The sequence below is a fragment of the Paralichthys olivaceus genome, chromosome 12, assembly GCF_024713975.1.
Source record: "Paralichthys olivaceus isolate ysfri-2021 chromosome 12, ASM2471397v2, whole genome shotgun sequence".
Classification (NCBI taxonomy): domain Eukaryota; kingdom Metazoa; phylum Chordata; class Actinopteri; order Pleuronectiformes; family Paralichthyidae; genus Paralichthys; species Paralichthys olivaceus.
The window spans coordinates 18,545,174-18,571,393 of record NC_091104.1 but is presented as its reverse complement, the minus strand read 5'-3'; the positions used below and the strand labels follow the sequence as shown (position 1 = coordinate 18,571,393).

The window sequence follows — 26,220 nt, the reverse complement described above, 5'->3', positions numbered from 1 at the left end:
AGTGGCTGCAATGCGGAGAGCAAAAGAAGTGGAACACATTGACCGAAATGCATCGGCTATCTGAGTTTTAGGGCGATACGATACTATTACTTTTTTGTTAGAAAACACATCAACTCTGCTTTGGATACGTCTGGTGTTCACACGACTCCTACTAAAGCCCCTAAAAAGGAGAAGTTTGCAAACGCTGCTGGCCTGGTTTTCATTTGAATACTCCGCAGCAGCGTTTTAGTCTGGACAACAGGAAACTGAGATGTTTTGAAACAATGATGTAAACACTCGCATCCACTTGCTGACAGGGCCTTTTTGGTCATGATGTAGCCTTCGCTGATTCATCAGGATCCTATCACATGAACCCCCCGGCATTAGCCTTGGCCTTGAACACAACATGGATAATCAGTTAGGAAGGAGATGAGCTATAATTCCAGCAATCTGTAACAATTCCCACGTCCAGCACTTCCTGTTTACACTGGAACGCACATGATATACGTTTTCAGGCGCTTTGGTATAGACGGAGATTAAAACTTCTAAAGAGACAAAACGCTTGTGTGGACAGAGATTGTTTTAGTCTCTAGCCGATATGTCATCTGGACATAAAGCACCTACACAGAATCGCTCATTGTGTTTTTTGTGGTGAAACATTCAACTCGAGTGATAAAAGAAACTAGTTGGACTGTAAACAATGTTTGGCGACCTGAAATCTTGACCTTGATATCTGCCGTCTAAACCAGAAGCCTCAAAATGTGCCAGCATTGAAAACAAAGTAACTGTTGTAGGTTTGCATAGATTTGAAGATGAGAAAATGTGTCTTGTATGTGTGACTCATAATAAAGGAGTCCTTACCTTCTGGTCCACTATGGAGCACACCAGGTCTTTCACGGCGGACAGCGACAGGTCACTGGCCTCCAGGTTCACTGTCTCTCTGGTCAGTCCGATCTGCAGCAGGAAAGACACCCCGTGGAAGGAGCTGCGGGAGTTGGTGGGGCTTGGGGCGCTGTGGCTGCCGTTGGACAGCCGCGCGTAGAGCGGTCCAGGCAGGCTCGGCGACGAGGGCGGGTGGTGCGGTTGGAGAGAGTGGAGGTAGGCTCGAGGAAAGGACGGGGGAGAGGAGGCAGACATTGGGTTTCTTCCAATGGCGACGTGAACTGCTGAATAGTGGAGGATTCAGAGTGGGGATAAACTCTTGGTTGGGGGGGATATTTGGTCCTCATCAGTCGCAGTGACCGAGCACTGGATGTTTGTTTTTTTATCAGAGTGACATTGTTTCTTTTAGAAGCGAAGAGGGTAGTAACCTGTCCGCCCACCTGGGCTCACACACCACACACTCATTAATGAAGTGGGAGGGTGATGGAGGAACCGTCTCGGAACAATCCGCGGGCGTGTGCAGTAAAATCACTGCCACAAGCTTCATACCCTGCAGTGGTGTTCCCTCTCCTTACTGAAGTCAGTAATCCACTCTGACCACAGGAAACCTGTCACCACAAACAAACACACACACAGGGACAAACACAGAGAGCTATTTTCACAAAGAAAAAAAAGGATTCATCTATCTGAATACAGCAGAGAAAGTGAAGGACTGGTGGAGCTCAGTTGTATGAATGAATCAGCTCTTTCTCTTCGCTTTTTAAAAAAACAGCTTTTCACTTATAAAGTCAAACAGTCATCCCCAGATCCCCAGGGGTCCGTGGCACACTGCCTTCAGGTTCATGAAAGGTTTTCAAATGAATGCTGTATAATTATCAAGATATATTCTGTGTTGACATGGTGATATTTTTTTAATACATGTCTCATATCTTTCTCAGACATTTCTCCTGGGTTTTTCTTTCACACAATTAAGTAGAAGTAAGAACTTTGTACCTTTAGAGTTCAATGGAAAAAACATTAGTGTATTTACTATTATAAGAAAGAGACAATGTCAAATTATTCCAAGTTCCACACTCATCATTTTTATATTAATAGAGTTGATAAAACATCAACATACCTTTTGTCTTAGAATTATCATGTAAATGTATTTTTCCTGCTTCTATGATTACTCCTCTCTATAACCACTTGTTGTGTTGTGTAGTTCTGTGTTGTGTTTGTTTGTGCTGTGGCCTTGCATTGTTTTGATTGTGTGCATGACACCTCCAAGTGTTAGCTTCCAGCTAACCCACACTGTCTTGAAGTAAATGGACCACGCTAGAGCTTTTTTAACTGAAGTGTATTATCACCAGTTTTTATCATTACTATCGAGCTTCGTGACTTTTAATAAATATGTCATAATTACAACTGCTACACGCTACATGCTCGTGCGTAAAACAGAACAAGCAAAGCCCCGCAGATGCGTAAAAGTTGACAAAGCGCATCTTTTCCTGTGTTTACACGAGGTCAAACTCCACAAACATCTGGAACCGAGGCTCCGCAACATCTGCACCCCTCCCACTTTCTATTGGGCTCCGCTGGCAGAACACAAGCCGAGTGGAGAATGCCAGCAAAACAAGTTATACAAGCGCCGAATGTGCACATTCACTGGGACACTAAGTAGAAGTTGACCCGCTAGAAAAAGCAAAGCAGCTAACGTCGAGTGTGAGTGATCCAGAAATGATACTTTACCTTCACAGTGAGCGAGGGGCGCTTTTCTCTCCATTGTGAGCGGCGAGAAGAAACTTTTTAACTCCATCAACTGAGCCTGAACTTTTATTATCCTGCACTTTCTTCTTTTTCTGGAAGAATTACGCACGAAAAGCGCAGCGTCGTCGCCTACACGCAACAAACACCGACTTTACTTTGACGCACGGGCGAGCAGAGAACCGAGCCGTCCATTTATTTTTCTCTCTTATCTTTTATTCCAGTTTGTAAATTCATGCGCATCTTATTATCCCTCTTCCAGCTGTGACTACTCCCCCCACTGCTCGACGAGGAGAAAGAGCCGCGGCCGTCGCTGGGGCTTGAAGTCTTTTTATTATCTCCGCATAACTGACTTTCCATGTGTGGGGAGGAAAACTTGAACTACAGTCCCTGTGAGGCAATGGCGCCTCCGATGGAGCTCGGACCAAATGCGCATGTGCTTTTCTTTTCCGTTAGTTCAACTTGGTCATGCCAAGAAGAAAAAAACTGTATCCCACACACGACCCGGTTCGGTTTGAAACACACAGCTTTCCACAGTGGAGTCCAGGAGTGTGCAGGGGCCCCTAAAGGGATCCAAATGTGGCCCCTTGGATGACTCTGATGAAATACTCTGATTCACATATAAACAACAAATAAAGTTGGAGTTTTAGATTTCATTCTACTGTGACATCTATCATCCTGCAAACAGCTGGACTCTTTATTGAACCAATAATTTATTACATTTTAACCTTTTTTTACAGCACAAAAACAGAGAAGACTCAGATAAGAAAAAAGACAAATTGCGAAATCACAGAAAAAAATTACACCTTTGCATGTCAATCCATACCACATCCAAAATGTCCAGGAGTGGGTTCAACGTCAGAAAGCGAGGCAGAGCCAAAATGACGGCTACACAGCCCAGATCCCGAAGGTTCAGAGCAAGGATCTTTTTTACACTGATGTCTAAATGAGTAAATTGGGTGTTTTGAGCTATTGTGTCCAGAATAGTGCACTATTGTGAAAAAAAGTGTAACTGCAACGTATTACATATTCAAATAACTGAAGGGGGGACACAGAAATATTTTTGCAAGGATGCTTATGTGTTATCTAACTGCCCGCTCAAGTTACTGATGACCTGATACACATCAGATTACACAACACATTTTAGGAACTGCTCCATTGACGTGCTTGGTATGTGAGGTTTTGTAACTCGGCGATGACATTTAACATTATATACTTAAAAGAAAGATGGACAAAAACAGAGACGCAGCAATTTTTCAAACAATAGTTTATTAATGGATCAATACTGTGGAAATGTGGGGTCTATTTTCTTTGACCAGGACATGAGGCCTCCGCTGATGTCCTTCACTGTGATGCTGTCCACTTCAGATCCACTCATCTCCTCCAGAAGCTGCACCGCCTTCTGAGAGTCGTTACCCAGCTTACAGATCACATACACTGGGGGAGAAAACACACAGAACTGTCACAGTATGGTCACATCGACGGGACTAAATTATAAACTAACTTTGCTTTAGATTCAAGTGCAAGTGGTTCATTTATGAGCAGATGAAAGTTTTAAATAATAAAAACCTGAGTTTAGAAGACGTGAATATAAATACATAATCAAGACTGTATAAAGTATTAAGATAAAACTCCCCAAACCTAAATTTAGCTCATTGATAAAGAAAGCTCCAAACAGTGAATCCAGAGCACCACCACCAAAATAACATTTTGAATATTCAATTCTCTGAAGCAGGCCAGCTGCTCAGGTTGACCACTTGTTTTGGAAAATAGGTCACCTAGCAACCTCATTACAACCTTCTACTGGGTGTTCAACATAAGCCTCGGGCCTGACAGTGTGAGACGACACAGCAGACAGCGAAAAGACACAAGCGTCTCTACGTGTCTGCTCATCTCAAACAGCCTGTGCGGAGTCTAAACGGTGTTTTGACACGTTACCTGGAGGCCGGCAGTCACCTGACGTCTGCTGCTTCAACTGGCTGATTCTCTCCTGAAGTAACTGCATGTGTTCTCGCTCTCTCCCCTCTAGACTGGAGAGTGGGATGTCTGACAGGAAATTATATATAAGGGAAAATAATCAAACAAGTGGTAAAAATTAGAGCCTGAACAATTTCTCTGTTTGACAATATCATCGGTCAATATTAACCCCTCAGTCGTGTCAGTGAGAATTGGCATCAGTCAGAATTTTACCAATTTGCACTGATGTATTTATTTCAAAGTATTAGAGCATCACATGTCTCGGGGGATGCTTATTTCAAAATAACCGATTGCAAATCCAGCTTGAGTGAAGAAATGGAACCGCCACCTCATTAATGGCTGCAACTATAAACCAGCACAAAAATTACAATAACCAACATTCATCTCATTTCCTCTGAACAGACATGTTACAAAAAAATGGCATTTGCATTTTGGAACGTTTAACGGCAAACCAAGACTACTCAGCGGGGCATATATATATATATATGCACTTGATGTCAGACATCACAGCAAAAGGATTCTCCAACCCCAAGTCTCAAGCTATGGATTCCCTTTTTATTTTGTATGTATGTAGGAAACTTTTTACTTCTTAATGTCATATATCAACATACTAAGTATCAGTCAGGCTCTGGTAAACGTAAAAGTACAGAATTATGACACAGTGAGACAGTTTCTTGTGTCTTCATCATCAAAAGGATACTGAGAGAGAAGGGTAGGTGGCAAATGTCCACCTCCACAAGAGGGCGCACGTCCAACAAAAGATGAGGCTCAGCGTTGTCCAATATGGATTGATAATCCTGGAATTATATTAAAACAGCAGAACTTAGAGAGAGAGTGTGAGAGAGAGAGAGAGGTGTTGCTTTATTTTTGGAAAAAGACATTGATTTAAAATATCCACAGTTAAACGGGGAAAGTGAAATTACTCGCAGCTTAATGTTGGATTTGTGAAGTAGTCAGAGCGTTTTAACTGCTTTTCCAGGAAACACCACAGTTTCTGACTGGAGCCCCTTTGTACAATCTCGATTACAGCCCAATCAATCATGATCCCCATCTCTGTGCTTAATGACTCAGCGGCTTTGAAAGTGCCAATTCTGCAAAAATATAAACAGATACAATCCACCGCCGCTGCTCCTGGTGCCAAATAGAACATGTTATTCTTTCCCATAGAAAATCTACAGGCACATTTTAAGTCATTTCCCATTCGGGGCTGGGTCAGCGCTGAGATGTAATCAGCTTATGAATGCACATGAAAACTGAGAAAATTGTGAGTAATCATACAATAAACAGCACTAAATACAGGAAGTCACGCAATGGCCGACTGCTGCGTAGGATATACTCCCTACCTGTACAGTGATCCTCTGATTCCCGGAGAGGAGGCGGAGTTTGCAGCACTGAAACACACGCAAAATGAGAAAATAAGAAAAAGTTCTGATGATTAAATGATAATTACGTGTGCTGTTCATCTCTCATGACCAACCTTATCTGTGGCGGCCGACCCACAGAAGCTCTCATAGTCCACAAGCTTGGTCACACTGGGCTTTTCTCCACACACTGCGCAGCCAGGCTGCCTGGGCCGCAGCTTGATGGACCTGAATCTGGCGTCTTGAGCGTCAAACATCACCAGCTTCTGGCCGCAGGAAGCTGGAATGCCCAGTCAAAGATAAAGCCACTTTGTTTAGAGTATCACAGCGCAGCTTGATTCAGAGAATCAGCAGGCATGTGTCCCATTTGTGTATGAACACCATAGCAACACGTACGAAAACAACACTGTACTGTTCCCTGGGCTGACGCATCAGAGCCAGGTGTTGGCGTGAGTCTCTGACGTAAGTCTCCATATAAGCATGTGAGCGCTGCAACCACAGAAGGTTCATGAGACAATGGCACAAGTAGTGAGCGGACTCCAGAGGAGGGGTAACAAAAATATTCCTGTCTTTGCTTTGTTTCATCAGAGCGGCACAAATCACCCTTCCCATTACTGACTCTTGATACAGTGAAATCCCTTCTGGCAGTTGGTGAGTGCTGATTCATCGCAATGACTGAACAAAGTGGTCAAGGGTGGTTCTGCATGCAATGTGGGAGTTGGTGATGGAAAAGGATACCGCCCTGTCCAGAGGCGATCTTCATGACTTCTAGAGCCTGCAAGCAGCCCATTGTCCCTGGAACTTCAAGAAAAGTGGAAAACGTTACTATGACTGTGCACTTTATGAAGTTAATGGATTCTGGACAAGTAACGCCTGGGCCACACTGGGTGCATGTGCAGCGTGTGACAGCCTGTGTTGTTCACTCTGCGTCCTGGACGTAACACTCACCCACTCCTAGCACTCCTCCGTCAGAACAGTTGGTTACCGTCTCTGGGGGAGGGGGCACTGGGTACAGACATCTGTAGCAGGGGCCTCCACGGTAATTATATACTGTCAACTACAAACACACGCAAATTAATTTACAAATCAAAGAGTGCGGTCGTTGTGATGGCTTCCTGCCTTACCTGTCCCTCCATTCTCAGGGCGCTTGCTGACACCAGAGGTTTCCCACTGAGGACGCAGGCGTCATTCACCAGATATCGAGTGGGGACGTTGTCTGAGCAATCGGCCACGATGTCATACATGACGTCAGCAAAGTCAAGGTGTCATCAGAGGTTAAACGTTTACTAGATTAGTTAGAAGGTTTCTGCCAAATTCCAAACGGAAGTTATAAGCTTGAAATGGACGTGGCGGATGGCAGCTGTAAGAAATATTCATGACAAAGAATTAGCCAGCAGCAGATCTGCGGAGCAGATGTAGGATGAGGATACTGTTGAATGAGTTGCAAGGCGTTTTCCGGCGATAGCTGCAGGTGGTAGGGAACACACTCGACAGTGGAGTTCAACCTGCAGACAATAAGAGTCAGACGTCGGTTATGATCGTACATAATTGGCAGATTCAACACAAACAGATCAGTATTATATTAGAACTGTTGGCCTTTTAAAAAAAACAATATCCGGGCTGTGCTGGTGTTTCAGTTAAAGCAAGAACAGATCACAAAACAACATGTGAGCTTTGAATGGGACATGGGATCTGAGTCACATGACGGCCCCCTCGCTCCTAAACCCCCCTTCTAATCTGTGCTGTCCGTCTCTCAGCTGTCAAGGAGGTGACGAAACTGATAAATGCTCTTGCACTGTGCACGCAGCTAAACTCATTAATGAACAATAAGAGAAGGAAGCGTGTGTAGTGTACATGACGCAACATCAAAACACTGTGCTTTTTTCTGCAAGTCAGTGAAATGACGCCCTCTTGTGGTCGTGCATCTTCACTGTGTGTGTGTGCTAACCACAGTAGGCCCACTGTGAGGGAGAAAAGCTGCCTCTAAAATAACATGTTTACACAATATTTGCAGACTGGGGAGGAATACACAACCAAATATAATCTGTGGTGAGACTGGAGTGCGCCAGCATACATTACACAGCAACCGGAGGACATATAAATACACCAATTATCCTTCCTACTGAGCATTTACTAATGATATTTAATTTAATAATAATACTTACAAATAAGGTTTCAGGTCAGGAATACATTTCTCAAATACTCTCAAACAATTAAAATTTACTAGAGGATGTTTATAAAATGTGTTTTTCACCTCTATGTGCTGTATGTTGTATATTAACTTATAGCAACTTAACTTAACTTATACAACTTAAAGAATTATGCACAGGGACCAGTCAGTACCTTCGAACTGCATTGGCAGCAGACAGAGCCTTGGCCTGGCCCTGGTTCTCCTCCCCGTGCAGCACCTGTCTGTGCAGGTTACTGAGCTCCACCTGGTCGTAGTCCAGCAGACCCAGGCGCCCTGCAGACACAGAGAGGACCAGGTCAGACAGAAATGCTTCAGAATAAATGACAGACCCTGATAAAGCTGGTGAATCATGACAATTAAAGTCAAATTTAACAGGATGTGTCTGGCAGACTTCACTGGTACTTTCTATCTATAGCACTTGGTAGTTGCCTTTCCTTAGAATTTCTATGTGCTTACCACTTTCAGTGATTCTGTCCCTAACCAACAGTGGTAGAGAAAGAACTCAAACATTTTACGCAAGTAAAACTACAAATAGCTAGACAAAAATGTACATGAAAAGTACCTCATTAACTTTTCTACTTGAGTAAAAGTGAGTAAGTACTTGAATTCAAATATATTATAGGTATTCAAAGTAAAAGTAATTGCCCAAAGTAGTATTTCCTAATCCACCAAATGAATATATTTATTATTAAATGAAAATGACAGAAGGGTTAATGATTAAATCAGTTTGTCACAACCTACCGATGCCTGCTGCTGCAAGGTACTGTGCCAGGGGGCAGCCGAGTCCTCCACAGCCAACAACCAGCACTGATGTCCTGGATAACTTCAGCTGACCTGTCGACAGACGTCATCTATTGTGATGAGTCACACCATAAAATAAAGCTGACTTGACAGTGTGTTGACTCTGCTGTATCTTAGAATGACATGCATGTGGTCTTCCATACCTTGTACACCCAGCTCAGGCAGAAGGAGCTGTCTGCTGTACCTCATGATGTCCTCGTTGCTCAGGGCAGGTTTGGCTTTCAGTGGGGTGAGGGGCGTCACTTTGTCATGCAGCTCCAGTGCTGAGGTGTTTCTCTGAAATCACAACACGAGACAGTTATTAGATCAAATGAAGGAGCTTTGGTCCATGTGGCATCAATCTACCTCTAACATCATGAGCTTTGATTACTCCTCTCTTTAAGTTTGTCTACAGCAAATATATATATATGTATATATATATATTACAAGGTATATGGGAAAACCTAAGCGGCTGGTGTAGTTTGCTTCCATCTTCTTTTAAGTCCTTTGATCAGGTAAGAGCATCCTATTCATTCTGAATTATCCAGTTTATTTTGGACTATGGAGTCTATTTTCTTTTTATTTGTCAGATTAAAATTATTGTCTATTTATTATTATAGCACATTAGTATAAGATTACATTTGCATTATATTTTCATGTAATTAGTATATAGTTTCGTGTAATTATTTACTGTATTTTCGGTATTAGTCACATGAGGGTTGTGTGATCACTCCCTGCTTTTCAGTAACTCATTCATTACGACATGTGATGTCTTATTCCAAACACTTTAACCATCAGTTGATGAAGACCATGTGTAGCTGAGTCATTATCGGGCACGTGAAGAACACATCCAATGTGAATGAGCAGTGCAGGCAGCAGTGTGTCTTTTGTTTCCCAGCACCTGCAAAGACTTGATGCCACACAGCGACGTCTTCGTGTGGATAAGATAAGATAAGATGTCCCCACAGTTTCTAATGATCTATTTTGTTGACGTGGTTGAACATGTGCATATTCATCATTACTGGGGTCATTGAAGGGAGGGTTCTATAGGAGAACATTATATCAAGATGAGGTTCCTCTTCACACACACATGCAGAATATTAGAACAGCATCACCAACACTGATCTCACTGAACTACCACCTCTATGATAGTGTCAACATTAACTTCACATGATAACTAGCTAGCATGCTAGTTCACACACAGTATCCATGGCTACTACACATCGGAGAGCCAGGGTCAAACTAGCTGTTTTGCTAACCTTATGTAGCCTGTAGCATGCTGCTAGATGCAAACGGTAACACCAAGCTACTGCACTAATGCTATTAGGCCACAGATTTAAACATTTAGAGACTGCTTGCGTTGACAAGTGTCGAAATAGTAGTGTTGTTGACACTTTCATACCTTCTCCAGCTGAGCCAGTTTCTTCCTCAGAGCATCAATGTCTCTCTCCTGCTCTCTGAGCTGAGCTTTCAAACCGCGCAGCTCCTCACTCATCGCTGCTGCTGCTCGACACGAGCACGACACTCCCGGTGTGAGAACTGTAAACGACGTGCGATCACGACACTTCACATCTGCTCTCACAGAGCTGACATGTTGACGTGTGGAGCAGACCAGGCAGCGCACTTCCGGGTTTGACCACGTGAAATGAGACACGTGGTAGATGACGCAGAGGCGCTGATAAACGGAAAATGCATTTAACAGGAAGGAAAGAAAATCGATTTGGTGAAATAAATTCTTTCCTTCATTCCTTCCTCTTTTGTGAAGTCATCACAGTTCATTTATTATAATTGATTGTGTTTTTCTACATATTCTATCATTATTTTTCATTACATCACATTTACCTCACGTACAATTGATTGCAACAAAAATGACTTGTTTCGATACCTAAATGTTTTTTTCCACATTTGTTTGCAAATGACGTTATGTTGAATCAAGATTTACTGAAATAAAGAAAAGAAGCGAACATTTCTAAATAAGTATCTCCAGTGTAAGAACCTTCACAATAAAATATGGCATATATTGTTTATTTACCTAATAAGTCCATAATAGTAAGAAAATACCATATAACTAAGTAATTAATTATATGTATTATAATATAAAAATGATTTGATCACATAGGTAATGCACTACTTAGTGATAGGGTATTGTATTATTCATTTATTTATTTATTTATGTTAGCTTTAGAGTTATTAGTCGGTAACTGTATAAAACATAAAATAACCTATATTACCAAGAAATGTATTACTTGGTAAAAGGTAAAAAAGAAGGTACCTATTACTTGGTATTGTTTATTTAGTAAATAACTAAATAAATGTTTCATTTAAAATGTTCACTAATCAGAGGACATGATGGTTCTCATTAGATTATGTCCTATGACCTACACTGTTAGTTTGCTGGTGAAAAGGAGACATTTTCCTATTTCCTATCACTATGTCAATATTGTTTCCACACACACACACACACACACACACACACACACACACACACAGAGCAGTATGGTGACGCTGTGGTGTTAAGAGCCTCTGGTCCTCCCTCCTGCTCTTCACATGACTGCAGCAGCTCTGTGAGCTCTCACACAGGAGGGAGAGGAATGTGCAGAGGAGCCACAGCAGCGATGGCTGGGCGGACACACTGTGCCTCCAGAATGTTTCACACTGTGGTCATCTGCTTCATATTCATCCACTGCTCCACTGCAATCCCCTGGACTCAAGAAAAGGTAAGACTTACTCTTAACGTTGTACCAGGTTCAGTCACATTTGTACATTCAGTCAATCAGATAAGTGTCTGTAAAAGTGAAGCCATTTCTTTTCAACTTGCCACAGTCAGTGTTTTTGTCTTTGTATTATCAAGTGAGGATCAAGTGATTGGTTGCTTGATTAACTGCCATGTATTTATTTGAATCGTTATTGGATGATGATATTATTCTATGCACCGTATTATATCACGTGTACTCAATTTCTTTAGCAATCTTAATGGGAAAAAAATGTAATTAATTCTATGTGCAGGTTTTCTATGAAATATCACCAGTGTTTACTGTTATTTATTATAAAAGAAGTAATTACATTTCTGAATCCATCTTTTACATTTATCATATATTAATATTCATGACATTCCAGCTGTCGTCTGCACAGATTCTTGGCACGGCTTGTGTAATCCTCCTGAGATGCACCTGGGGTATATGCCTGGCCACTCATGTTCCCTCATCTATGTTTTCTCCTCTTCTCTTTGCCTGGTTGCTATGGCAGCACCGTCCTCATCATTGATCCTCCAATTGCAGGTCTTAGGTATTTATAGACGTTTAAGTGGACCCCCCATTTTTAACCCTCTCTGAGCTCAGTGAGCCCCACCAGCCCTTTGGATCACATGACCACATAATTATACGGGGACTGTGCATTTGCCACTGTGTAATTACAGGACTCATGCTTGAGTCAGCCAGTGGTGTGCTCCAAGTTTTGTAAGAGAATGTTTATTCTGTTGTAAATGAAGAGACTAGAGGAATAGGCCCCGATAAGATGACACCAAACTATAGGAGGAAGAACAAACGTGTATTCCTGCTATTTCCCTTGAAAATAATCTTATTTACAGGACATACATATCTTGAGCAGGGCTGCAATTAGATGTTAGTCACATAATCAGTTTCTTATTTGATCTATTTAACATTCCCGTATTTGATTACATGCTGCTTTTCTCACTGTATATTAAATATCCTTGGACTTAATTACACTCTCTGTGGGTTCTTGGAAAATATGCTAGATATCTTTTCACTATTTTCTGAAATGGTAATGCCAATAATCAGATTCATCAATATAGAATGGCCCTCTATAGACAGCATACCTCCGTAAATTAAGTGATTCGCTGGGAAATTGGTGAAATGTTGAAAAACACTCAATGTTGAAGAAAGAAACATTTATCTAGTTCTTCCCATTTCACATCTTTCCGCCAAGTTTCGTGAAGATCAGTTCAGTTGTTTTTGTCTAATCTTGCTTACAAGCAAACAAACAGACAGCGGTGATAACCTCCTTAGCAGAGGTGAAGAAAAAAAAAGGTTGTTAATCAGGTTTTGACAATTCCACTATATTTTTCTCATTTCCACCCCTACTACATAGAATGCCTGTCATTTGAGAGGCTGGAGTCGTGCCCACACACACACACACACGTGCATTGACAGTGCTCTGACGTTCACGATCTCCATCCTCCCTGTCGGTTCAGGTTGTTACCAGGACAACCGTGGTGCTTAGCAGCTGAACTTTGAGACCAAATGAAAACAGAGCCTTGGGATCGACGGATCAATATGTTGGGTTTTTTTTTTAAACCTGTGACCGTAAACATGAGCACACTGGACTGACACTCAGCTTGAAACATGAACCTAAATCCATATTGCGTTGCTTAAAATGAACAATTGATTTGCATTTGGAGGGGGCTGTGTCTTAGAGGAAAAGAGCCCCTCACTTTTCTGTCTCTCTATTCAGTGGACCCCTGATTCAGTAAAGCAGACATAGTGTGAATATGAATCCACTCAATCATCGTCAGGTCGAACAACTTTAATCAGCCATTGTGTCACTCGCTGAGGAGATGTTAGACTGAACTTCGGAGCATTAAATTATTGCTTTATTTATTTTTACATATTACATCTGGTTTGTCCGCACATTGTTACAGGTGATTTTATAGTAGCCAACTGTAAGAAATTCAGTTTTTAAATGGATTCGCTCCTCAGATGTCACTATCAAATCATAAATACTGAAATAAATGTTCCCCTGCTTGGGGTTTCCAGTAATAAAACAGAATTATCTGACCGTTGTGACTGACTAACATTTGTGGTTTTGCACACTGTGTGTCATCCACATTCTTGCTCCATTTAAATCCATAACAGGAAGATTTCCCCTGCTCTTAGTAACAAGTTGTTGAATTGAATCTAACATGATAATGCTCTATATAACATTCCAGCCGTATATTATTGTTCTGATCACACACCACACCTTTACCCATGACGTAGTTCCTCTATATGTACTTGTATTTCCTCCTTAAATAATACTTGAAACCAAATACTTCTCGTTCAGTTCGTCTCATCTTGTTTTTGTCTTCGGGTCCCGCTCAGCTCCATCACCGAGCCATCACACTAACGCAAGATGAGATCCGTGTGGCGCTGTCTCACACAGATCTGGAGCAGATGTGGCAGAGGGATCTGAGGCCGCTGCTGGTCACCAGGTACCCGGGCTCTGCCGGCAGCCAGGCTGTGCAGGAGGTGAGCTCATCATTTAGACCACAACCCTAAATGCAGTGTGTTGTTAAAGATATTTGAGTAATTGGCAGGACAAATGTCTTACATAAAAAAGCAGCAGACATCAGCTGATAATTCTTCTGGTTTTCTTCTACATTTCATGTTCATGTTCATCTTGCTCATGTGGTGATGGAGTACTCTTTGTTCATTAGTAATATTACCACGTGTGTGTTCATTTTTCTTCCAGCATATCAAAACCACCCTGGGTTCGCTCGGAGCTGGCTGGGAGGTCACAGAGGATAAGTTCAGGTCACAAACCCCCTATGGCCCTCTGCCCTTCACCAACCTGGTTGCCACCCTCAACCCATCAGCCAAGCGCCGCCTGGTTCTGGCCTGTCACTACGACTCCAAGTACTACCCCCCACAGTGGTACGGGCAGGAGTTCCAGGGCGCCACTGATTCTGCCGTTCCCTGTGCCATGATGCTGGAGGTGGCACGAGCCCTGGATGAAGAACTGAAGACTCAGAAGGTGTAGTGTGCTAACGACTGACTTACATGTACACACTACAATAAGTCAAGCATCTTTTGCATAGTGCATCCAGAGTGCATTAAACATTCCTTTCAGTGACACGCAGGCCAGGTAGAGGTGTGTTTGTTTCTGTGGTTGTGACTACACAGTATCACAGCAAAGTCGTACATACAAAGTCAACACCAGTAAGCTCTTGAATAACAAGGCCAAACACGGCAGACATTTTTAGAACTGGGTGAACGTGACTTTTCTTCACGCACCGTAGAAGACATTTTATCAGTGTAGCATTGAAAACACAGTTGAATTTCGTGCAAGACTGGTGTTATTCTATATTTTTCTGCTATTCAACAAGTGTCAATACCAATCACATGAACGTTCTCTGTCTTTAAAAATAAGCCACAAATATAAAGCTTAATTTTTACCAAAAGTTAAGTGATTTTCTTAACAACCTGGGAATGGTAGTTTGGAGCAAACAATACATCAAACAAGAGCCCATGTGTTCTCAGAAGCAAATCCCTTCCCCTTTAGCCAAAACTGTCCTGTTCAGCACACTGATGATTTGTTAGTTAGCATAGTTTCTTTAATGCAATGGAGGATTAAACCACCGTTTATCAGGCTTCCGCTACAATGACAATACTTGTTAATAGGATCGATTCACATTTGTGTTTAGGTTTTGACAAATCTCATGGAAAGACCAGTATTGGCAAAGAAAAAATATATTGATGACTTCATGGCAGAAAAAAATAGACAAAATAATGAAGGTATTTGTGGGAAAATGGTGATTTCTTATCCTGTAAGCATCAATTATCAATGAGTCATTCAATAAGAGATTATAGATTTTACAGAAAAGCTTAAAGAAAGTCTCAGATATAAAGTAATGTATAAATTATATTATTTAAACAAACCTCTGTAAATATCCACCCTCAATCTCAACTTCAGTTGTAACATAACCCACATTATAATTACTGCGTCTGTCTTATAGTAGTAAACATTTATTTTCCACCAACAATATTTAGTCGCTGCATGTGCAAGAGATGCAGAGGGAAAACACTTAGCATTCATGAAGCCTGCTCCCCTGAACTTGTCCTGCGTGACAGTTGAGAGTCTGGTCTGTTGGGCGGACAGTGACAGAGTCGGTGACGGGGAGATCAGCCGAGGGACATGTTCATCGGCCTCAGCTGTCTGTCACAAAGGTCACTGAGGGAATAGGAATCTGCTCTGAATGCAAACATATTGGAGGAGGACACGGAATCAGTCACAGCTGATACATCACATAGGAGACGTGGTTGAAATAGCATTACAGAGGCATGTGTGTAACACATCTTAAGAATGAAATCAATGTTTCACATAAAAACTACTTTTTTAATCCTGCAGCTGCTTTTGTGTTGCTGTCATATAAAAGACCACTAGAGGGCAGCAATGGAATGTAGTAAAAACTGAACGGGTAAATTTTTCTTTTTAAACTTTATTGTCCAAGATTTACAAAACAAGCTTAGGGGGGAATATAGGGTTATAACCATAGACTGTGGTTATAACCACACCCCCACATTGCTATGTTGAATGAAAAAATATTAACTGTTGTAAAATATGAAAAATGTCTGGTTTCCTCGATTCAATTTAATTGCGTGCGATCATTTTGGAGAGGTGAGGTTGTGGTTCCGCAGAATTGTAGTGCAAACTTTTCTAGAAATTTCAATTAATCTGTGTTGATATACTTCTTTGGGGAATTGCTGTACAACTTTTTCTTTTACTTCCCACTGTAGAGCACCAACCCCGACCTGACCCTGCAGCTGATCTTCTTCGACGGAGAGGAGGCCCTCTTCCACTGGACGCCCACAGACTCCCTCTACGGCTCTCGCCACCTCGCCCAGAAGATGGAGAGCACGCCACACCCGGCCGGGGCCACACACACCAACCAGCTGCACGGCATAGTACATATCACTTCTGCTCATCCTTCTCTGTCTCAACACTTAATGACAATATCATCCCTTTGTTCACCCTCATCAATTTCAGTCCAATGCCTGATCTCCTCACACACACACACACACACACACACACACACACACACACACATGCACACACACACACACACACACGCACACACACAGGAATGTCTAAAACTGTTGGAGAATTTCTCATAGGCTTACAAAGACACATATTTTATCATTTGGGAGTCTTGGGTGTCCTGGTATCAAACACCATTTATCATCTTATCATGGTATGTAAAGTATTTCTGTATCCTGGCAATACGCAGATAGTGCTACTGTTTATCCCCACATGGAGAAAAAGATAAACTCTGACAGCATCGAGTGTGGATTCGTCTTCAGGATTTATAAAAAAGTTTCTCACCAGCATGGTTCACACTCCTCCCTCCTCGACTCTCCTCCTGCAGGATCTGCTCATGCTGTTGGACCTGATCGGAGCTCCCAGCCCTCACTTTGGCAACCAGTTCCCCAGCACAACGCCCTGGCTCACCAGACTGCAGAACATTGGTGAATGATCTAACATTTAACTATTGCTGCAGCACCATGAAGATGTGCCAGACAAACTCCGTAAATCAGCCATGAGTCATTGTAATTACTAGTTATGAATCACCAGTTATATTACAGACAGCCGTCAGTGTGCGGAGGCCAACTGGGCTGACAGTTTAAAGTGTGGGAATTAGCCTGTAGCTTTTCCCATCCTCTCTGACTGCACTATTAGTTTAAATGCTAATGGGGCATTAAAGGCCCTGACAGCTTCTTTCTAGATTCAAATGGTTGCCAAAATCTGAACTTTTTTATTTAAACTTGACAGATTTCTTGATTTATCTTTTATCATTGCTGTAGTTCTCATTGGTTTGAGGCGGGTAATGTCACATATTATGTTGACTAGAATCCAGCTGATTTACAGGGTGTCCAATAAATATCGGACAATATGAGCCTTATATCGTATATATCATATTGTATGGGTTTGCAGATTGTGCATTTTACAGAATGAACAATGCAGAATAGATGTGGATTTATATTTACACTTTTTACACTTCAAGTTCTATATTTGGTTTGGTATTTGTGTCTTATTTTTCATCATAAGTATTAAGTGTATGGTTAAATCGTAAAATATCAAGACTCAATTACATTTCTTTTTCTAAGGCATTTGATAACTATCTCAGGGATACCAATTTTCTTTTCCAAATATATAAATATATCAGCTCATACATCAGATCAGAATTTAGTCTTCAATTAAAATGTGTTGACTTTTTAGGGCTTGGATATATTTCCAAACTGCTCAAACCAAACCAATAGCATTCTGATGAAATTATCTTATCCGTTTTATTAAAGCAGACCTATGTTTTTTTCATGAAACTAAACTTACAGATACACATTTTCACTATCTGCCTCCTGTACTCTCAGAAAAGCGTCTCCAGTCCATGAACCAGCTGGTGGATCATCCTAACAGCGAGCAATATTTCTGGCCTGACCGACCAGTCGGCCATATACAAGACGATCATGTCCCATTCCTGAAAAGAGGTACACACATCCATTAAAGGTTCAGTGTGTAAGATTTAAGTGAAAGGGATTTTTGGCAGAAATTGAACAATGAATAATCCTAGTGATGTTTTCACTGGTGTGTTTCATCTAAATTGTATGAATTGTTGTGTTCTTTACCACAGAATGGCCCCTTTATATTTAAAAACGTTATATTTACATGGAGGGGGATCCTCTCTGTGGAAGCCGCCATGTTTTTAACTGTCGTCCAAACTAAAACCTTTTGAGTTTTTATGACAGGGGTATTCAGCTGCAACCTGCAACTTCACCTCTAGATGTCACTAAATTCCACACACTGAACCTTTAACACAGTCATTTCATATGACGTGTAAAATCTGTTGGATTCTCATCCTGTGCTTCTCTTTCAGGTGTACGTGTCCTCCACCTCATCCCCTCACCATTCCCGTCCGTGTGGCACACGTTCGACGACAACGAACAGAACCTGGATCGCTCCACCATTCAGAACCTCAACAAGATCATGCAGGTCTTTGTCCTGGAGTACCTCGACGCCAGACCAGAAGTCCCTTCTGTCACTTCAGTACCATTAGTACATTCAAATCCACAGAATGCTCCATGAAATTGTTTGGCTGCAGAAAAGGTCCTCAGCTCGTATTTTATAGACGTGTCATTAACTTTGAATACCAGTACTCAGCCGCCAACTGCAGAAGAAACACAGAGAATATGTTTATATAAGAACTCTTGTATTGTTTCAAAATCCATGTTAAAGTTTCCATTTTGTTAGTATATATAAGAAGAGCCTTTTTTTTTTATTGGTTTCGTTAGAGACTTAAAGACTTCACAGCTTTAGTCCGCAGCAGTGAGATGAGCACACAGGATCTCCTGTGTTTACCACACTGCTCTCTTTATATCACCCTAAACCCCTCATTTACCCTGTGAGGAGGCTTATTGGAGTCAACGCTTAGGTCTAGGATCAGGCCTGAGGAAAAATAGTTACAAATAAATGATACATTTGACATAATTTCAAATTATGAAAATATTGCATAGCAAGTGCAAAGATGCTGATGTGTGCTATACGAGAATTGCAATGGGAACACTTGCAGAGCCCGTCGTGCTAAATATACAATAGGTCATTCATTCACGTGAATTCTACATGTGAGAAATACTATGTGGCAATGCACATGTGTCACGAGGTGTGTCTCAGCTCCAGGGTATGTGACATCTCCTCTCCTCCAGCAAATCTGCTCAGTGTTTGGATTGTAAACCTGTCAGTGGCAGGAAGTGGGTGTATTTGTATTATCACGACATATTAAGCACTTCATATCCTGTCATCTCCGATAGCGAAGCGGATAACTTCCTGTGCTGATGTTTCACATGCCTGCCTTTGTTTATACGTCTCTGTATTAGCAGTGACCTTCAAGTGGTAGATCCCAGAATAATATACAAAGCCAAATCTGGATTTCCTGTATATCGGGGCTGAAAATAAATGTTGATTCAGAATACAAAGCGGATCATGTGGAGTTTTTGATCTTGAAGTCTTTGTTTGAATGTTAGTACACTGGGGGTAAAGACGCTGACCTGCTCTGATGCTTGGTTGTAATGTTAAAGAGAGGTGACCTTTGAGGAAGTGTGAATGTTTTCCTGCTATTTTAACCTCACAGCATTAAGCAAGAATGGCCAGTACAGTTCCTCTCTCTCAGCCTTGAAGCTTGGGCCCTCTCTTCCTCGCAGCAGACCAAACAATCCCTCCATCCCTCAGCCTCACCTCGACAACAACAATCCCATGATTCACTTAATCCTATCAGGGAGGACCTCCCCTGAATTCCACACCACCCAAATCCCCATGAATCCAGCCCCCTCCCATGAGAACTGAACCTGGCTCTGACTCCCCCGTTGGCCGCAGTCAGAAATGTTTATGATGCCTGGTAACAACGCACACCAACATACCACATTTCTCTGTCTTAAAGGAGACTTAACGTATGAAGACATGGGTCAATATGTGCATGCTTCCTTTGACTGGTAGAATAAAGTTAGTCACCTGCTTTGTAGAAGCATTTCATTTCTTTAAATAATCTGTATTTTATTCCGAGCTAACGCCATCTCAAGTTAGAACAACTTCTCGGAAACTAAGCGAAAACAAATTCACATAATTTTACAATAAGGTCACAGAAGTGGATCCAATAGTTTTAGTAAAAAAAGAAAATCAGATTTCTCTCAGTCAGTGATCTCAGTTATCGCATTCAGTTTATTTTGCATTCATTAAATCATTACTTCTCAATGAATAAATAAATAATCCTTTAAATTTTAGCTTCTAATATCAAGTTGGCAAATATATAAAATAAAATAAATAAATAGTATGTCCATCCCTCACCAGTGCCTCACACCAGACTTTTTAGCTGAAACACAATTTTTTATGATTAATGTGCGCACATTTAAAATGATTCTTTTTTCTTGGCTTGATTGTGCGTTAATTCTGGATAAAAACAGTTAAGTTGAAAATCACATAATAAAGTTCCTTCTTTGTGACTTTTTTCTGTCACAGTCGGAGACAAAAATACTTGTACTTATGATACTTTGATCACAACACAGCCACTCACACAGACACAAATAGAACCAAGAGGAGGTGTAACCAGGGAGATCTTTTTCTAGTCCCTTGTGAATTCTTCAAATGTTTTATAGCTGGAGAAAGTCTACATCTTTGAACTTGGGATTAGTTTCTGATATCTGTTGGGGTTTTTTCATATCTTTATTCAAGAGCATGGTCTTTCAGTTTGAGAGCATGATGTGTTGAATTTATGTTCAGATTGTGTTTTGCTTTTCATCAAAACCCTGTCCTTATACTAAAATAGCCCGTTTGCACTTAAATGTTCTCTGCTTCTGCTGAAAGTGTGTGCTTGCACTCAGACATAGTGTTGCTTTTATGCTGTCTTCTTATTCCAAAAAGTCATAGAGAAAACCAGGGGAAGTCCATATAATAAAGCCGTGGAGGGTGGGAGTGGATGAACAGACCGCACAGGACTCTCTGAAGTAAAGCAAACGTGCCCGCAGCGAGGCAGGGATATCATTCATTTCATTGGTTGACCAATGGTCAACACGACTCCTGGCATTCTATTGGTTTGGAACTTTTGACAGGGTTGTAACATAAAAAATTCCAGAATTTTTTGTGTTACAACCCAAATTCAACCCAATTCCAGGAGAGAAAAAGAAGAAATCTGAGAGCAGACGGTTCACGAGCGCACAGAAAGCAGGTAGAATGCGGAGAGGGGCTGAAGCTGGAGTGCAGGGAATCCATGCGAACAACAATGTAGCTGAGTGCAAGCACACAGTTTGAGCAGAAGCAGAGCAAATTTAAATGCTAAACAGGGGCTATTTAGTGCAAGGGCAGGGTTTTGATGAAAGGTAATACACAATCTGAACTTAAGTTCAACAAGTCATGCGCTCGAACTGAGAGACCACGCTCTTGAATAAAGATAGGAAAAAACCTCCATAGTCTAAAGCCATGATCCATCTTCTTAAGGTGCATGAGTGCTAGTTGTAGCTAAAGGCTCTAAGAGGAGAGACAAAGATAATAGATGAGTAGTAATAGGCCTGCACTCTATTGTGGCTTCCAGGATTTTTTGCCTGAAAACAAACTGATACATTGCTCAGGAAGTTTAATAACAGTTGAGGTTTAGTATGCAGCTAAATTACAGTGCAGCACATTCAGCTTCCAGCTGTGCAGCGGGGGAGTCATGGGGAAGGGCCCGGACTCTCCCATGAAAGGTGTGTTTCAGATCGATATTAAAATCAGTGAGCCAGGAAAGGTCATTTAATGTCAGAAACCATTGAAAACCATCACCTCTGTTGAGGACCTCTTAATAAAGACACACGGCTATGAAGGATTTGCAATTTCTTAAAGCCTTGAAGTAAAGAAAGATTTTGTTGTTTTTATCTTGATGACCATTTTGATAGAGATTTTAACAGATGCTATTTTTAACTTTTTCTTGCAGCTGCTCCAACACCTGCATATCCCTGGTTGCCAACCTTAATCTGCTTTATGTGACATATATAATATCACACAGTGTTATAATGTAGTGCGAGTTGGGTTTTTTTTGTAAAATACATGTTTGTATTACCACGCCTGCTTCACATATCAGTTTGTCTATTTTTTTCTTTCATTAGATTTAGATTAAGACAATAGTTTGAGAAGAATTTGGACAAATTGCACCTTTATATTGCATATTCATAGCCTTATATTGTATATAGTATTTCAATTTTAGATCATACTTATAATTTTCCATTTTTGCTGCTACACTTTTGTGTTGCTCTGTCACATTTGAATTCGATAATGTACATCTTATCTTATCTAATCAGTCAGTCAGTTAGTTAGTCAGTTAGTTAGTTAGTTAGTTAGTTAGTTAGTTAGTTAGTTAGTTAGTTAGTTAGTTAGTTGTTGTGAAGTGTGTAGCTGTTTGCCCTGACTTGCAAAGAAGCGAGATACCAACAGAGGGCAGTGGTGAGTCACATTGAGTTCACTGGACAGAAGAAAGTGGGAGAAACCAACTCTCCACTGAGCTGCACACTGTTCATTGAACACGCCTCCAGTTTCAAAGAGGGCGGGGAACACACGGAAACTACCTACATCACACGCTGCATTCAGGTGCAGCATGTAAACCCTCGTATTCATGGTTCAGCCTGGTAAATAAACACTATTAGGCGTTTGTGTATTTTTGATCATGATATTTATCACATTTGCATATACTTTTATAAAACCAGTGCAGTGCCTGTTTGTAATGTTATTTTCTCTTGTTCCGTGTCAATGCTCCAGAGCTACTTTAGAATTATTCATTGTCACTGGTGAGACCTCCTCGAACAGTTCTGCAATATACTGTCACTTATTGTTTGTGTGCTGGACATTGTGTGCAGAGCTTTTTACTAACAGTCTATGGTGCAGAGTGAACCTGGAAAACTTTGTGTTCATCCTACCTGGTTTATCTTCAATGAAGATTTTAAACATAGTGTATTTCACTAAATAAAACTGAACTTGCTTTATTTCTGTTCATGTTGGAGGCTTATGTATAAGTTCGATTTCTTTCGTTATCTTCAGAGCATAGGACAAAAATATCCCTTGTACGTTTTAGGGTCTTTTGCAAGAGTTAGGTAGCCAATCACCAGTGGATGTGAGCAGGTGTTAGCGATCACCAGAAGATGTTAGGGACATATAGTATCTTCAGTTTGTGTTCCTTAGCATTAAAAGGTGTTTTGGCCTTTGAATCACCAGACACCCGCTTCTAAAGCTGGCCCACCACAGGCTGATCATACCTGCCTGTGTGTCCCTGACACACCAGTTGGTTTCACTGCAAAAAGTCACAACACATACAAATACGGAAATGTTTCCAGGGGACCAAGTTATTGAAGTCTGCTACTCGTCAGTTGTGATGGAACTTCATGAAGCATTGAACTACAGCAAGGTTCATCACTGTTTTGGTTTTACATGTATTGTGGAATTTTGCAGCCTATGTGTTGTAAAATGTATCTCTCGTCCACCGTACGTTGCTTTTATAAATCAATCTGTGATTTCTCTTTTTGCCGAGCACTGATTGCTGACTGTACAACAAATTGCCCCTCGGGAGATGATAAACACTCCTTGTACTTTTTCCATAGCTGAGAAAAAAAGCAAAGTTATCTCAACAAAGGTTTCCCGTGTCGTCACTTTGCACGCGGTGGGGATTTCTCCCAGTGTTCCCGGCGGTACGTGAAGGCAGCAGTGATCCCGGGCCGGGCCGTGAGGAGCTGTGGGGGATTTGCGATCCTCCGGTCACATGTGTTCTCAGTCGTGTGGTGGCTGAACACAAACAGAGCAGCAGCCTCCAGCAGTCCTAACGATGTGACAGCTCGGCTTCGTTTCTCTTGAATCTAACTCTCGTCGCCACGTTTGTTTTTTTGTTGTTGTTGTTGTTGTTTTGCCGCTGACGTTGTGTTGGAGAAACCATGGAGCCCATAACCAAGTGGACGCCGAAGCAAGTTGTCGAGTGGATGAGAGGTAAGAAGTGTGGAGCACTTTGTGTGTGTGTGTGTTGTGTTCATGTAGTGTAACAAGGCACAGACAGGGGCACAGACAGGGGCTCATCCAGGCTCACTGTCAGTGTCCTTCTCCTCGTCACTCGCTCCTCTCCTCGCTTATCTCCGGCTAGTTTCGTAGAAACTGTGGCAACATTCCTCCTCCTCCACTCAGACTCATAACAATGGCACCGCATCTGCTGCAACTCTCACTGATGTTGAGCAGTTCCCTCTTCTTCAACACCACTGCTCAGCTGTAACCTTTAAATCGAGCTTCCAGGTTGACTGGATAAACGAACATCAGCCGAACACTTCACTGACAAAAGAAACTTAAACAGACACTTCACTGGGAAACATACAAATGAATTGTGTTTCTTCAACTTAAAATGATTCGATTTGCCAGTATGAGTTCACTTTAGTTGGAACTTAATTCATTTTGTGTCGCCAATTGAAGACACCACTGCTCAGCTGAGATGTTTATATCACGCCAACGTTTTGATTTGAGAGATCAGCTGAACACCATACACTGAAAAAAGACACTTAAAAATGTACTTCTGTTGATAACACACACATTAATTAGGTTTCTTCAACTTGAAATGATCAAATTTGCTCCAGTATAACTTGTTAACTTAATTAATTTGTGTGTTACCAGTTATTTTTGAAGTTCATGTACAAATTAGTTTTTTTCCCTGTAAAGAAATGTTTTACTCACTGTCCTATATCTCTCTGTCAGAAACAGACTGCACAATCCAGTCTCACTGATTTTACCCTCACTTACTGATGTTGGGCAATTTTCCCCAGCTGAAGTATCAGCTGAACACTATACACTGACTAAGCAACTTATTACAAAACTAAAATTGGTAACTCAACAGATTAATTGAGTTTCTTCAACTTAAAATTACAGCTTGTGCTTGTAGAACTTGTTGAGTTTCAATAAGAATTGTTTGATTCTTAAATACACTAACTTTTCTGTCAGAAATGGGCAACATATTTGCCAGTCTATTTTTACGTCATAGACTCTACTAATATTAAAAATAGTGAGGAGTGACCCTGTCATAAAAGTCTGTACGCTCATCATTTCAATACTTATTTGTAAATCAAGTACCATAGATGTCCAGTCCATACTGACTTAAACAATTATCTAAGTTTATTTACAAAAAAAAACTGCCCTCATGTTGCCAACTCACTCCCTCTTAGGAAGTCAAGTTATCTTAAATAACCCACTTTTCAGTCAGATCCCTTTTTTGTGCTTTTTAAAGGTCAGACACCTCAATAGCAAACCATACTCGTCAGGAATGCTCACAATGGTAATGGCATCATTCCTCTTTTAACCAGAGTTCAGTCACAGCACAGGTATGTCTAGTGAGGGACACCAAATGGTATGTGAAGTATGAAGTTGTCGCCGTGCTGTCTTCCAAATGCAAACCAGTGAAGTGTGTCATTATAATGCTGCTAAGTGAGTAATGTGTTGTTGATGTGTCTCAAAGCTGTTTGTCTTTGCTTTCCTTTTAATGGCATTTTGTCAACTCCCAAAACAAATTGTAGGTGCTTTCCTTTTCTTCTCGTGAATTGAATTTCAGAGCTCTCTGGTCATCATTCGGAGCCGTAACAGTGTTTGTGACCTTCCCTCCAGTGCTCATCTATAGCTGGGAGCTGAGGGGGATTGTGGAGGGGTTAGGGTCAGTGTGTGTAGTGAGAAGAGCACAACCAGGGCATGTGTGGTTGGAGGATTAGTTGTCTACACAGGCCCCATTGCTGTCAGACTCCTGAAAATCTGACTCAGCAGTTGTCTGTGCAGCTCTGGATTTGCAGAGACCCCCCCCCCTACAGACCTACATGGTGAGAGTGAACTATCTGAAATGACAGCAAAACATTCATGGGAATATTTCATATAATCCTTTCACATACAAACCTGATGTACGATCATGGGATGTGGAACAATGGTCAACTTGCAGTGAACTATTCGTACCACATCATCTGTTGCAGTGGGAGGTAGCAGTTCCTGTTGTCATTATCACAATGTAACTTCAGCATT

The 26,220-nt window shown here is 41.4% G+C and overlaps 4 protein-coding genes across 6 annotated transcripts in view; 2 read left to right on the top strand and 2 right to left on the bottom strand.

Annotated features, from left to right (window-relative positions):
- The window catches only part of prkd3 (protein kinase D3), a 43,980-nt gene extending 40,962 nt beyond the window's left edge, over nt 1–3,018 (bottom strand). The window contains exons 1-2 of one of the 2 annotated variants that reach the window (XM_069535860.1): nt 2,590–3,018; nt 841–1,469 (exon numbers count right to left, since the gene is read on the bottom strand). In XM_069535860.1, coding sequence (XP_069391961.1) covers nt 841–1,116 — 276 coding nt within the window. In that variant the 5' untranslated portion in view covers nt 1,117–1,469; nt 2,590–3,018. The remainder of the gene's footprint in view (nt 1–840; nt 1,470–2,589) is intronic. The other variant, XM_069535861.1, reaches the window with a different exon arrangement.
- An 838-nt stretch (nt 3,019–3,856) lies between these two features.
- Nucleotides 3,857–10,559, bottom strand: mocs3 (molybdenum cofactor synthesis 3). Its single transcript, XM_020084752.2, has 13 exons — nt 10,316–10,559; nt 9,078–9,210; nt 8,875–8,967; nt 8,286–8,406; nt 7,373–7,447; nt 7,067–7,184; nt 6,891–6,999; nt 6,681–6,743; nt 6,059–6,222; nt 5,925–5,972; nt 5,282–5,378; nt 4,543–4,650; nt 3,857–4,041 (listed from the first exon to the last, which is right to left on the bottom strand). Exons 1-13 carry the CDS (start codon nt 10,406–10,408, stop codon nt 3,884–3,886), a joined length of 1,380 nt encoding a protein of 459 aa, XP_019940311.2. The 5' UTR covers nt 10,409–10,559; the 3' UTR covers nt 3,857–3,883.
- Nucleotides 10,560–11,434: 875 nt separating this feature from the next.
- On the top strand, nt 11,435–19,652 carry qpct (glutaminyl-peptide cyclotransferase). The gene is made up of 7 exons (XM_020084641.2): nt 11,435–11,630; nt 14,010–14,156; nt 14,380–14,661; nt 16,425–16,592; nt 17,054–17,153; nt 18,054–18,170; nt 18,557–19,652. The coding sequence occupies exons 1-7, from the start codon at nt 11,505–11,507 to the stop codon at nt 18,763–18,765; spliced, it is 1,149 nt and encodes a 382-aa protein (XP_019940200.2). The 5' UTR covers nt 11,435–11,504; the 3' UTR covers nt 18,766–19,652.
- A 4,252-nt stretch (nt 19,653–23,904) lies between these two features.
- LOC109628136 (cnksr family member 3) overlaps nt 23,905–26,220 on the top strand; it is a 48,622-nt gene continuing 46,306 nt past the window's right edge. For both annotated transcript variants that reach the window (XR_011244836.1, XM_069536423.1), the window contains exon 1: nt 23,905–24,168. Coding sequence is in view for 1 of the 2 variants with exons in the window: in XM_069536423.1 (XP_069392524.1) it covers nt 24,117–24,168 (52 nt within the window). In the remaining variant the exon portion in view is untranslated. The remainder of the gene's footprint in view (nt 24,169–26,220) is intronic.

Bases quoted from the DNA above. Each gene is read 5' to 3' on its own strand.
- mocs3 (XM_020084752.2), bottom strand. From the start codon at position 10,408: ATGAGTGAGGAGCTGCGCGGTTTGAAAGCTCAGCTCAGAGAGCAGGAG. The intron at 7,448-8,285 runs GTACTGACTGGT...TATTGTCTGCAG, and splicing joins GCTGCCAATGCAGTTCGAAG to GTTGAACTCCACTGTCGAGT. The intron at 7,000-7,066 runs GTAAGGCAGGAA...GTGTGTTTGTAG, and splicing joins CCCTGAGAATGGAGGGACAG to TTGACAGTATATAATTACCG.
- qpct (XM_020084641.2), top strand. From the start codon at position 11,505: ATGTGCAGAGGAGCCACAGCAGCGATGGCTGGGCGGACACACTGTGCC. The intron at 14,157-14,379 runs GTGAGCTCATCA...TTTTTCTTCCAG, and splicing joins GCAGCCAGGCTGTGCAGGAG to CATATCAAAACCACCCTGGG. The intron at 18,171-18,556 runs GTACACACATCC...CTTCTCTTTCAG, and splicing joins TGTCCCATTCCTGAAAAGAG to GTGTACGTGTCCTCCACCTC.